Source organism: Coloeus monedula, assembly GCF_965178545.1.
Source record: "Coloeus monedula genome assembly, chromosome: 2".
Lineage (NCBI taxonomy): Eukaryota > Metazoa > Chordata > Aves > Passeriformes > Corvidae > Coloeus > Coloeus monedula.
The window spans coordinates 38,863,182-38,877,726 of record NC_138782.1 but is presented as its reverse complement, the minus strand read 5'-3'; the positions used below and the strand labels follow the sequence as shown (position 1 = coordinate 38,877,726).

Sequence of the window (14,545 nt, the reverse complement as noted above, 5' to 3'; positions counted from 1 at the left end):
GCAGATTTGCATGGTTCTTTTTATTCAAATGTTTTGGGATCTGTTTTTTTAAATGTACATATATAGGTATACATATAATACTTGCCACATTTGGCAGCTGTTGTTTATGCATACAAGGTGAACAGGTACATTTCATACTGAAATCTTGTTTAGTCTGATGAGAGGCATGAAATTCCCAAGCAGATGCTTAGCTCACTAAAGCTGTTTCTGGTCGTTATTTCCAGTTTCATTACTTTTAGTAGTTTGTGACTTTATGTCATACAAGATTTGTTACAAGTAACACAAACTTTGACAGAAGTTTTTCTGTTGTCCTTTTTTTTTCTTCTCTTAATTGTTGTTTATTTTGTTCCATCTTGTCACTTCAAGCCTCATCAGGAGATTGAAGCACCTCTGAATAATCTCACACAGAGACATGGTGGGTTTCACATATGCATCTTTTTTAAAATAAAGCAGGGTCATCCCCTTTGCCTATTTCCAGGTATCAACAGTCAACATCAAGGATTTCTATACAAAAAGCATGCCATAATGAATGTATAACACACCAGCTAAAGAAATAAATGGCAGCCTTCTTTTTAGAGAAACCACAAATGAATTAAAATAAAGCAACAAAAAAACTTCTTCATATATGACACACTTAGGGAGAGGATCTATTTATTCCTGAGCAGGCTGGCAAGTATCCATTGGTGGTCAAGTGGGGGAGAGGGAGGAGAAAAAGAATTTTAAGCTGAAAAAGGCACAAAAGACAAAAATATTGAGGCCTTTAGAACAAAAAAAATGCACTATCAGAACTATTTTCAAACCATGTTGTTTTACTGATCAAAATGGTATTTGGTGATGACGATAAAGCTGAACATGAAGGATGACGCAAGGTATTCAGGTATTCTTTAACAGAACCCCTGAAGACTTTAGATGGAAAAAACTGAAGAAAACACGTTTGTCTCTTTAGAACCTTATATTCCAATGCCTTCAGATATTCAGTATATGTATCTGGATGAAGAAACAATAGGAACTCAAACTAGAAGAAAGTGGTTGGTTTTTTTTTTGTTTGTTTGTTTTTTTAAATTATTACTCCTTACATTTCAATCTCATCTTTTAGACTGGCAAAATTACTTGTGACAAGTATTTAAAGTTGAGATTATGGGGTACGTTTCTTTTACAGGATTTGTAAAATACATTCTCATCTGTTTCAATGCAGGTCCATCATCACAGAGGAGACAGTGCATACAATTTACAAGAGAGATTTGTAGTAAAATCCAGAGATACGCAAAACCAAACATCTCAATATAATACTAGCTTGGAAGTCAGGTGCAAGTTTTTCAAACTGTACATGTATTTTTAAAAAGATACTGCCTTTTAAAATGTTTATATATTGAAGCATTTTCATTAAGATCAAACACTTTTTAAACCCAGTAAAATTATAGCAGCAATACAGGAGAATATCTAAGCCACATGAACATTAATAACTAAAATAAAACCAAACATGAAATACTACATAAGTCAGATGTTTGTGTTAATACCAAGAACAAGTAACACGCAATTACTTATGTCAAACCAGGAAATCTGGATTTGTTCATCTATGAACAAATCTTGTATAGTTCAAGGCTACCATTTACAAAGCAGTGTTGATTTCTGACTTTCAGAATCACCTTCCTGGAGTGTCCTGGAGAACTCACTTGAATCTTAAATTCCAAGTCTGACTAAGATTGTTTTTTTAACTTTGTTTAGGAATTAAGGATGCTTTTAAATACTGATTCCTTAAAATGAGGCTTATTTTATTTACACTATTCAAAGTTTACTTTTCCTTCCAACAACAAAATGTGCAGGAGGATTTACTACATGCTATACAATGTAAAAATAGACTTTAAAAAGTCAGAACAATGCAAGTAAAACTGTACAATGTTTGTTCCCTGCTCCAGTTCATTGCACTATTAAGTTAAACTGGATGAGTTGTCATGCCCAGTTGACTTACTGTATAATCAGAAAATCCACACACACAGAGGAGGTAAATGAATACTGCTTTAGGTATAGTGCCAAATGAAAAAATAATATGAGTTATATCCAAGGAAAGCTTCTCATCATAGAAAGGAGCATGGCTAATTCTGAAAGGCAGCCCTCTTCATGTAGGACACAGAACTGCAAAAAAACCACAAATACACATAGATAAGTATCAGTGAAGCTGGTCTGCATAAAAATGTAATATATATACTAAAATACTTAAATATTGGATTCTACCCTATTAGTAACACAGTAAAATCTAGTAATCAACTGAAACTGGCAACTAAGTTTTCAGCCTCTCTCAAAAGTTAAGGAAGTGACACAACCCACTATCTTTAACTAATATTATCCAGAAATGAGTTAACTAAAGGTCATGTCTTAAATAGCGCTTTTTAAAGTGTTATATCTGAAAACAAAACATTAAATAACAGGTGACGCATGCAGTTATATTTTAAAAATATGCACTGACAATTTGAGATTCTAACTCTACTTTCTAATTCTGGTGCGTGTACTAGAATCACACAGTGGGAAGATAAGACATGTCCTTCATGTGTTTCTCATTCCTGTTTCAGTGTAAGACACAAACCTCAGAGCAATCCAGCTTTCAAACCAATGCTAGCACAACACAAAAGCAAATAAAGAAGTCAGGTGTAACAATTAAACAAAAACTTCAAAGGCAAGAAAATAAAATGTTCTCATTATCTGAAATATTTGCATAATTTAAAAATAGAACAAGGTGCAAATTCTTGCTTTGTTAAAACAAAAAAAAATATTTTAAGTTTTTATTTGAAAGATCAGTTATGAAATAGCAAGGTGAAAGATGGACAATTATTCTGCTTCCACGACATCTACATTCAGAAAAAAAGAAGAAAACAATACTAGACATTTCATGCATTTTACTAACTAGTAATGTACAGCATATTATTTTTAGCACTCTGTCACAATTACTGTTTGAGGACAACTGGAAAACAATACAGCTTAGCAGTAAATACATCTTGTAACAGTTTACAGTAATAACACATCTGATTTCAAAGGCAATCACTTCAGCTGTAAGTACATACTTATATATTTTATACAACAGTTAGGTAAAAATTGTCCTTGTACATGAAGCTAAATCTTCACATTTTGTAAAAACTGGAAGTGCAAAAGTACTAATCTTGAAATAACATGTCTAGACGTGATACCAGACAACCTACCCTAACACCTTAATTCTGTGTATACACCGGTTAACATTTCATATATATCATTGATTTGTTCTGGAAGTAGCTAAATTAAGGAACTCTTGCTTCCAGCAGATTTTGTCAGATATTCTTCACTACCCATACAGCAATAAAACAAGGTGATTCCCCTTCCCACAATGCTGTCCTCAGCTTCTACTTTAAACCTGCTGTGAACTCCATCCCAGCAGGCACTCCCATGTTCTCATGGCTCCAGACTGGAGCCCCTGCATGTGCATTCAAGTAGGTGAATACATCAGACCCAAGCAGATGTTGGCTTTTCAACGCAACAGCCGTCAGCTCAATACAAACAGCAGTTTCAGTCCTCCTACCTAGATGCTGCTCCCTACAGAATTTCTGTTACTCCCACAATACTTGTTTCTGTCTTGTGGGGTTGAAATTGGCAATTATTATTTGTGAGACTGAAGACAAAAACAATTGCACAGAGGGATTTTCTTCAGAACGCAACCTAAACTTGCCATACTGCAAAGATTACAGGTGCAACTACACTATATATAATATATATAATACTATCAATATAAATACTAATTTTTATAATTTGTAAAATATACTACTTGCATTATTGTACTCGGCAAATTAATCATAATGAAGAAAGTCATTACATTATACATGCAACAAGAAAGACTGAAAGCTTCTTTAAAAAGAAAGCAAAAATTCAATGTGCAGTCCATACAAACACACTTTCATTAAAGGATATGGTACCTATTACTGTTGCAACACCTAAAACCAATGCAGCTACAAGGTATGACACAAGTATCTCCATCTGCTTTACAGCCTAACTTGTGCACAAGAAACTTAGTTTATTTAGGTCTTTCAATGGACATAAGCACAGTGTTTTCAAAGCACATTGTATTTGTTCAACCATCAAAAAAGGTCAATAGAAAGATGAGCACAAACAGCATTTAAATACTGTGATCTTACAAAGCTGCAGCTTCAGTCCAGAAGCGCGCTTGCTAAGGTAAAGAATTTCAGTCTTGGTTTGGTATTTCTTTCCCTGTCAGTAATTCATTCCCCTACCCTTTTTCAAATCCCAGTTTCTCCTTCATGACTCCTAGTGATAAAATATAATAACAATATTGATATATTAAAATACATCCAGAAAAAACTAAGCACAATTGCAAATGCTGATCAATTTCATGTTACCATCCATTTTAAGGTCTAAATCTATAAAATATAATGTAAATTATATGCTAGTGGGAGAAGAACTACAGTTCACTTGCAAAGCAAATCACTAATTCCCTTTCATTATTGTTAAGTTCAGGATAGAAATGTTCACTGAAAAGTAAAAACAAACAGAACCTCACAAAAGGAAAAATATCCCCTTGAAAATAATTAGGCTGCAGTAAGAGCAACATGAACAAGAGAAGGTAAGCTGCTACACTGTACCAGACTCCTCATAGGGTTTGTACTTAGTCTGGCTTTGGGATACTTACCTTTGAGGAGATACTTCTTACAGAAAAGATCCAGGGGAAAGCTAAACACCCCTGGGAAGAGGGACTTAAGCATGACAAGGAAAATGATGGTATTTTTAACATCTGGGGGGACACAAGGGGCAGTAGAAATTGGGGAAAGAAGATGCTTTAAAGAAAGCAAGCACCAGAAATATTTTAAAAACTCATAATCCTATTGAGAAATGCATATAGAGCGTTTTTTTCTCCTAACATGAAATGCACTGAGTTGTTCTTTTTAATATCTTTATTACACTGGATTTGCCCACACCAGGTTTTGAGGATTTCTACTTCCAGCATTTCAGAAAGATTAGCTGGTTATGAAAAATAAAGTGCAAGAACGATCCATAGTAACACAGAAGGTCAATAGCAGATCTGGCTGCAGAACTGTCCTTCAAGTTCCTGCTCTTGTCCAAACAACTTTACTCAATCATTATGAAATGAAGATAGTGAGTATTAGACAACACAGAGGGGTCTGTGTGTGTCTTCCCACATGATCCAAATTTCAGAATTATTTTGGCATTTAGCTCAAGTTATTCAAGATAGTGAATTCTACAAAACATGTTGGAATTCAGAGAAAATATAAACTTATTTCACTATCTTCAGAACACCAGTAATGTGGTAAGATTTCTTGTTACATCAACACTTATGCTCAATCTTATGGTTCCATTTACCTTTCCATGTTCACAGCATTCTTCTTTTATTTGTTCCTTTACATTGTACCAACAATACTTTGGGAATAATCTTTTTCCTGACATTTTTTCTTCAGTTCTTGCTTCTGAACAATTAAAGCAACTTTACAACAGTGCCCACCCATATCTGGGCAAGTCTATTAATCATTCTGTGGACAGTCATAACACCCACATAAGACTGCATATTCTAATTTTTTACATACCACAGAATAGCAAGACAGTGCTGCTTTAAAAAATAATTAAGAGCTTGTTTGTAAGTTTCTTTTTCTGCTCTGTAAAACAGAATATAAAGTTTGAAAAAAGGTTTAACCAGTGCAGTCAGATCCCAAACTGGATTTCCCATAAAGCTACACATATCCTAATGTCACATGTCATTTGCTGTCTGCTTTTTTTTGTTGTAAGATTGGAAAAAAATGATCCTCAAAGGAACATGTACTTAACAGATTTTAACAGAACCAAGTACCTTTGGTGATATAATTCACACATTTCAAAATTTCATGTCTGATTAAAGCTTAAGAAAAAGCAATAAAATCCATTCAGTGTAAAATGAATACAATTACCACTACACCATATGGATTATTATCACTGGGCCCAGAACTTCTTTCAGAAAAAAAATTCAAACCCTAAATCTTAAAGATTTTTACCTTGCCAAGACATTTTTAATCTTTACAGTGAAGAGAGCAGAATCCTCAAAAAGTAGGTCACTCCTTTTATTTTGGAATTTAAGAATTGGGTTAGAATTTCAGGTATGAAAGCTCACCTGAACATTGATCTAAGTGGTTGTAAAGAATTCAACCAATCTCCTTTTAACTAACTTTAAAAAGAATGTCTAGACAATAGACAGATGGCGGGGAGTATTTTGTGCCATGAAAGCCTTGCTGGAATTTAAGGCCAGAAGTTTTAGCAGCAGAAAAAGAGCAATAGGTTACAACTTCAGAAACAATTGGAAGACTTTGCCTGTGCCATAGAATAAATCCACGTTACAAGGTAACACTGTTAGCTGAGTTATAAATATTTAACATGTCAGCATAGCATATAAAGTTTAGTTAAGGCTACACTGAAAGGAAAAGTAGAATTCTGTGCTCACAACTCCTTGCCACTGGGCACACAAACCCACAGAGGATGAAGAAAGGCTTGATTCTGTTCACTAAGGAAGTGGTAGCTGAGGGGAAATTGCCTTTTCCTTTCACTATGAGTGATGTGGGTGATTACTCTTCATGTTCCCACAATTTGTGTTTCACAATTTAAAGACAGCAGTGTTTGCATATAATGACCTGTTTGACCCAAGACACTCGATGGATGATGTTTTTGTAATTGTTGCATCTAACTAGTAGAACATCCCTCGTGACTTTTAAGTAACAAGCATGCAAGAGGCAGGAAGGCACTTCAATTGAAGCTTACTAGGTCATCCTCTCATATATTCAGGTAATCTGCTTTTATAAACTTTCTTTGCTTATAAAGAAAATTTCTCCATTTCCCTAAGATGCCAGTTTCTTCTCAATATCCCAGTAATCTGCAAGTTCTTCTGGATAGCTACATCTAAAAATAAGAGCAGACACTGTGAGGAGCACTGTTAAATCCAGTCACTTACTACCAGATGTATTAAGAAGAGCAAATAGTTTTAATTACTGACAACAGTTCATCTTCTTGGGTCAAAGATTCTGCTTCACAAAACTACAGTTTAGTACCATCACCACTGATAAAACCTTGACCATGTTCCTACATGGCTCACAAGCAAACAAATCTGTCTAATTTAGGAAGAATTTTTAGAAAGAGTAACAATGGAAAAATCAAAGGAATCAACTGAAAGGACCTCTGCATTCTTATTGTATGTGACATTTCTTCAACCCTGCACAAAACTTAGAAACGGGTCTCTTTCAACATGAGGTCTGTTGGAGCTTCCAGAATACTAAATGGCTTTTTTCAGCTTTTCTGAAGTGACAGAACACTATATGTCACCCATCATTTAAACCTGGAAGTACTTTCAAATATCTGTGAGATGAGATTACGAGAGTGACTGTAAGTTTGTGTAAGAAATACAAAACCCTTTAAAAAGCATATGGAGTGAGTTAAGTCAAATGATAGTGTATTTGAAAAAAAGATGAGACTTGTAATGCATGATACCAAAAGAAGAGAAAAACTTATGCAGCATCTGAAAAGCAGAATATCATGAACATTTTGGCAGCAAACAAAAAGGCATCCATCATCCTTCTGTACAGCTATTTGTTCAGATCTTGGGAGTTTGATGCATTTGCTAAACTTTAAACACTTAAGAAAATTGTATCATATACCAAGAACTAAGTAAGAACATAAGCATTAGCAAGATCTAGGCAAAAATGAAGTCAGACGAAAAACATTTAAAAATAATCTAACAACATGGAAACTACCTGGAACAACTCCTTAAAGCTAAAGCAAGCAGTGTTTTTCAATGTCTGACATTCTATTAACATAATCAAGGCGTAAGACTGGAGAATAAATTATTCACACAAAAACTTTTGAAATAAAATCCTAAGAAGGTATAATAAGTAAAATAAATACTTTTTACTACTGATCAGAAGGTAACACTTGAAATGAAGCTGTAAGCACTCTCCATAGCAAAAACATTATTACCATGGGCAGTCTGAGTTCCAATACTTAAAAAACTGTACAATGGAAGATTTTAACTATACCCATTTCACTTCATAAGCCAGACTTCTTTGCTCCTGCTGATGCCATTAAGCAGTTTGTTATATTCTACTACCACAAACAAACATGTTTTATTTATGAACTGTACGCTCAGAAAGCTTGGACAAAATAGAACATAAATGAGAGCTGTGTTTGATTGAAAGGTAACATAGCTCATGAATGCTGTAGGATCACTATTTTCAAAAACACCTTTTAGGTACTAATACCTTATATGTATTAATTTAGCATCAAATAAAATCCCTGCTAAGAAGCATACTCACCCTTTAAAATATAGTCTGTTAACAAGCTTGGCACTTTCTCACTATCCTCTTTCATGGCATGAAGAACTAAAGTATGAAAAAAATAAATCAGATATTTAGTCATAAATTAAACACAATACTTAAATAGCATGGAGCATTTCCAAGAACTCATAGAGATATTACTACCAGATGAAAGAAATCTCTTAACTGAAATATGGGAAGATACGAGACACATCACATCCCCTCCACCTTTCAGTTGCGTAATTCTCACCCAGCTCCACAGTTCGTGGATGCAAGAGTCCCATTTCATGTGGTTAATTATTACAGTAAAATGCCATCAGTCATAACAACAGCAACAACAAGAAGAAGCTCCTCTTCCCTATAAAAATTCTCACCTAAAGAAAGTCACAACATCCAAAACTAAAGTATGCTAGCAAATATTGATGGGCTGGAAATCTCAGGCCAGAAAAGTATGCTGCATTTCTTAACTATCTTTGATCATTACCTCAAATAATGGGACAATGCTGTGAATGAATCTATGGAAATATTAGTGGTGCTTATTTTCCTCCCTGAAATGGTGAATGTTATCTGCTGTAGCTTAGAAAAATCTTGAATACATGACTGAATTTGGCATTAACTTAGAATAACGCAAAAATGCCATTTTTGTGACATATATGGATAGATCTTGTCCATCTTTCCGATTTCTGAAGAAGGAAAACACATGGACAAGCTTGACTGGACACATATAAGCCTGTCTATCACTACATGAAGAAAAATGATGACTGTTCTTTATAAAGCACTCAGGACATGATGGACAGAATCAAAAATACAAAATTATACTGAAAAGCAATATTTAATAAACTCCAAATTCCTCATATGAGACTCTAAACTCAAATTGTAACAAGTGTTTTATTTCTAGTTTCATGTTGAAGACATTAGTGTTCATAACTATGGAGTAAATCACAGCTTTGAAAGAGAAACCAACTGGGCAACCCTAAACACCTGCTTCACTGTCTGCCTTATCAACAGCAGAGACAGGGCGTCACAAGTCTGCAACTGAGTCAGAGGGTCAAGTTCCAACCAGCCCACAGAAATCAATACTGTTAATACTCTTTACAATGCATTTGTGTCAGACATTTTGTTAATAAACCATCAAACAACACAAAATGTTTTTAAGAGGCTTTTACCCATGCTTAAAAGTGTCAAGTGAAATTTAAATATGGCAAGAGGAAAAAATTTCTTTGCAAGAATAAACATAAAATGAGAAATTCTTTGTCATAAAGTAAATATGAATTAACACCTAAGGCTGTAGAAAAATAAAGGGAACTTTAATTCCTACTTAAACATTTAATTTACTCTTGAATTTATATAATATTTATTTTCTCTTTCCAGGAAACAACCAATGAGCCAACCAATTTACCACCCCTCAGACACCTGTGGAACCACAGAACTGTTGCTGAAAATCACCTTAAGACATAGTGAGATTCTCCACTGAGACCTGATCAAACACATTCTACCATCTATTTTCAAACTGTTCCTATAAACATCCAATGAAGGAGATGCTATTGACTCCTAGAGATGCTCTGTTACATTAAATCACCTTAAGTAATTTTTTTAAAAATACAACTTTGATTTCTTGCAAATTAGAATTAAAAAATCCCAATGAAATCAAACAACTAGAGGACTTATAACTTCAAATAATTTTGAGGATCTGGGCTAAAAAATGTGTGAAGAATGGGGAAGTCAAAGCATTGACAAAACTCTGTTTGGTTTGGAATTCCTACTTATCAAAATTTATGAAGAACAAAACCCCTCCACAAAAACCACAGAGAGAAACAGGCTATTTTAAAGGCAGTCAAGTGCAATCATTATGGAACTAGTCCTAAGTATCTTGACAGCCAACATCAAAATGTGAGAACATTTACTTCCTGATACATGCCAGTTTCTGGCCTTCAGGGTCTCAGAGAACAGCTAGGAAACCTACCATGAAGGCTCAGAACACAAGCTGGCCAAAATGTATGGTTAAAATCATGCATTTTTACATACATGCCATGGGATAAGGGGGAAGAGAGAACTGGATGGATTCATTGGCTTTGAGCAACTGGAAATACAAAACTGAGGAAAAATACAAAAAGGAGGAAAGGATCAGTGGAATTTCATATGCTCACTTTTGGTTAACGTTTGAAGATCTTCAACAGATGGGGGTCCATTTTTCTTCTCATAAGGAATGACGGTTGTTAAGTACTGTCAAATGAAAAACAGAGTTACTTGGCAGTTCTTTCATGCAACATTGTTGCTTGCATTTTGTTTTGTAAAAATTGTATCAATTGAAATTGCTAGCCATAAATAATCATCTTTCAGAATAGATTAAGATTTTACCTCTCCTATCTCAGAGCTTTTATCACAGAAACCAAAAAAACCATGTTTTTTTCCAAATTATGTGGCCGCCAGAAGTCATGCAGCTAACTGTCCTCTCTGCGGAGAAAATTATGCTGCCCCACAGTTAGGTGAAAATGAAAACAGATGGCTTTCACCTTCTGCTGCTATACACTTCCAACCAAAAAGAACAAGGCAAGCCTAATGAAACTTAATACCCCAGAATTTGGAATTTGATCTAAATTATCAGTTTTAACAGTTACGTGTTCTAACAGATTGTTTCAAACCAACTCCTTTTTAATTCTATTTACTGAAATCTTTAATTCTTGTCTGCTTTAAAAAAAAACCCACAAAAAATTTCTTAAATCTTTCAAGATTTTCATACCTGCAGTGCAACTAAGATTAATTTTCAAATTCTTGATGTAACCCTGTTGTCTTTCATTACACGCATTTTAGGCAACATCTTACTTTGTAGCCTATATGAATGCGTATTCTCCTTAAAGAGGCCAGAATTTCAAAAGTACTAAAATAGCTGGGATTTTTCACAATGGAAAAGCTTCCCAGAATTTCCCTCAAGTCAATTTTTAAGAATTAAACAGGAACTTTATTCTGGGTTAACAGCTACAAGGCAGTAGGCAAAGTAACCCTCAATGTCTCATTCGGCTCAACATGTCCGTAGTTCGCCAAGCATCAAGCAGCAAACACATTACAAACAAGGTACAAGGTCTCCTCCTCTCCTGGTAACAGCCCTTCAGTGAGAGTCATGTGTAACTCAGCCTCTGGTGGAGAGCTGCACTTCGCACAAGGAGACCGAGGGCTGCCACACGCAGCTATAGCCACTGCCGTGTAACCACCGCCGTGCAACCACTGCCGTGCAACCACCGCCGTGCAACCACCGCCGTGGAACCACCGCCGTGGAACCACCGCCGTGGAACCACTGCCGTGGAACCACCGCCGTGTAACCACCGCCGTGTAACCACCGCCGTGCAACCACCGCCGTGTAACCACCGCCGTGTAACCAACTGCCGTGTAACCACCGCCGTGCAACCACCGCCGTGTAACCACCGCCGTGTAACCACCGCCGTGTAACAACCGCCGTGCAACCAACTGCCGTGTAACCACCGCCGTGTAACCACCGCCGTGTAACCACCGCCGTGTAACCAACTGCCGTGCAACCACCGCCGTGTAACCACCGCCGTGTAACCAACTGCCGTGCAACCACCGCCGTGCAACCACCGCCGTGTAACAACCGCCGTGCAACCAACTGCCGTGTAACCACCGCCGTGTAACCACCGCCGTGCAACCAACGCCGTGTAACCACCGCCGTGTAACCACCGCCGTGTAACCACCGCCGTGTAACCAACTGCCGTGCAACCACCGCCGTGTAACCACCGCCGTGCAACCACCGCCGTGTAACCACCGCCGTGCAACCACCGCCGTGTAACCACCGCCGTGTAACCACCGCCGTGTAACCAACTGCCGTGTAACCACCGCCGTGTAACCACCGCCGTGTAACCACCGCCGTGCAACCAACTGCCGTGTAACCACCGCCGTGTAACCACCGCCGTGTAACCACCGCCGTGTAACCAACTGCCGTGCAACCACCGCCGTGTAACCAACTGCCGTGCAACCACCGCCGTGTAACCACCGCCGTGTAACCAACTGCCGTGCAACCACCGCCGTGCAACCACCGCCGTGCAACCACCGCCGTGCAACCAACTGCCGTGCAACCAACTGCCGTGTAACCACCGCCGTGTAACCACCGCCGTGTAACCAACTGCCGTGCAACCACCGCCGTGTAACCACCGCCGTGCAACCACCGCCGTGTAACCAACTGCCGTGTAACCACCGCCGTGTAACCACCGCCGTGTAACCACCGCCGTGTAACCAACTGCCGTGTAACCACCGCCGTGCAACCACCGCCGTGCAACCACCGCCGTGTAACCACCGCCGTGTAACCAACTGCCGTGTAACCACCGCCGTGTAACCACCGCCGTGCAACCACCGCCGTGCAACCACCGCCGTGCAACCACCGCCGTGTAACCACCGCCGTGTAACCACCGCCGTGTAACCACCGCCGTGTAACCAACTGCCGTGCAACCACCGCCGTGCAACCACCGCCGTGTAACCAACTGCCGTGTAACCACCGCCGTGTAACCACCGCCGTGTAACCACCGCCGTGTAACCACCGCCGTGCAACCACCGCCGTGCAACCACCGCCGTGCAACCACCGCCGTGTAACCACCGCCGTGTAACCAACTGCCGTGTAACCACCGCCGTGTAACCACCGCCGTGTAACCACCGCCGTGCAACCACCGCCGTGTAACCACCGCCGTGCAACCACCGCCGTGCAACCACCGCCGTGCAACCACCGCCGTGTAACCACCGCCGTGCAACCACCGCCGTGTAACCACCGCCGTGCAACCACCGCCGTGTAACCACCGCCGTGTAACCACCGCCGTGTAACCACCGCCGTGTAACCAACTGCCGTGTAACCACCGCCGTGTAACCACCGCCGTGTAACCAACTGCCGTGTTTGCAGCACGATCACGCACCTCACACCCAACCACACAATCTGCCTAAAAGCCAAACAGACCCAGTTCAGTGGCACTTAACCACTTGTACAGGTGGTCCTGACACCTCCCCAAGACTTTCTGCAAACACGGGGTGCTTTTCTCCCTCCCTTTTCTTCTGGCATTTTCTCATGTCCACTCAGCACAGCAGAGGAAAGCATACAATACTTCCTAGGAAACAATCAATTTTCAATTTCTTTTCCAGGATATGTAACCAACAAGTGTCACCAGAGAACTGTGCTCTTAATAAAATTATCACAATCAATAGCTAGATATAAGACTGCTGAATCTGCCAATGGCAGAGATGAAATTGGATCTACTAACACAGAAATCAGATTTCTGGCTGTCTTTTCCAGCCTTCAGAACTAAGTGGCATTCTACCCTTTACCTGGACAATAAAATACCAGGATATTTCACTGCACCAAATATCAACTAAGCCTATTTCCCTTCTTCTGTAAACTTCACTTTCCATTTTTCCTCTCTAATAGCAATTAAAAACAAAAAAAGGAATTTATTAGTTTCCAGAAATACTTTCCTTCTTCTCATCCTTTGCAGTTGTAACAATCAGTCTCTGTAACAGCACTATAGAAATTCATTTCCTGAACCGCTGTGTGAAGGATAACATATTATGAAAAGAAAGAAGGAGTGACTGAAGTGCAGCTTACTGACATGACCAAGTGTTACATCTGCTGTGACCTCTAAATTTTTGAAGCAGATTTGTGATATGATAAAGCAGCAATTCCCACTGCAATTTCTCATCACCTATGAAGAGTGTTTGCTATGCCTGAAAACCAAAATGAAGATGACTGTCTTGAAGATTATTCCAGAAATATGATCACAGGAAGAGCTACGAACATTTCAATGTCTTTTTTCTTTTTTTTTTTTTTTTTTTGACTGTATTATCAGATAGGAACAGGGAGTTCCCACTGGCAGTTTCTCTTTAAGTGTTGAAAATCCCTTAAGTAATTTTCACTTATACCTCAAACACATGCACAGAAAAAAGGACTAAGATTTTAAAAAGGAAAGTACCTACTATAAGATGGTAGTAGAAGGTGGTAAATATAATAAATAAATAGAAAAGAGTTCTGAAATAACTGTACAAACTTGTCATAAGCTTTTTTACGTTGCAACCTTATGTGTTGGAACTTCTGGTTTTCAAGGTGCACAAAAAATTGTCTGTCCTTGCATTGTTTTTTACCACAATTCCAGACTTCTAACTCTTCCCTGATAGCAGAAAACACCTGAATTTATAATGACAAACACCTGAGTTTATAATGACACCCTGAAAAAAATCACTCA

At 38.4% G+C, this 14,545-nt stretch overlaps 1 protein-coding gene across 3 annotated transcripts in view; it reads right to left on the bottom strand.

Moving 5' to 3' along the window:
• The window catches only part of FEZ2 (fasciculation and elongation protein zeta 2), a gene marked incomplete at its 5' end in the record, with an annotated part of 29,991 nt that continues 15,446 nt past the window's right edge, over nucleotides 1–14,545 (bottom strand). For 2 of the 3 annotated variants that reach the window (XM_082303023.1, XM_082303022.1), the window contains 3 exons: nucleotides 1–2,133; nucleotides 8,319–8,384; nucleotides 10,466–10,541. In XM_082303023.1, the coding sequence (XP_082159149.1) occupies nucleotides 2,117–2,133; nucleotides 8,319–8,384; nucleotides 10,466–10,541 (159 nt within the window). In that variant the 3' untranslated portion in view covers nucleotides 1–2,116. The remainder of the gene's footprint in view (nucleotides 2,134–8,318; nucleotides 8,385–10,465; nucleotides 10,542–14,545) is intronic. The other variant, XR_014227358.1, reaches the window with a different exon arrangement.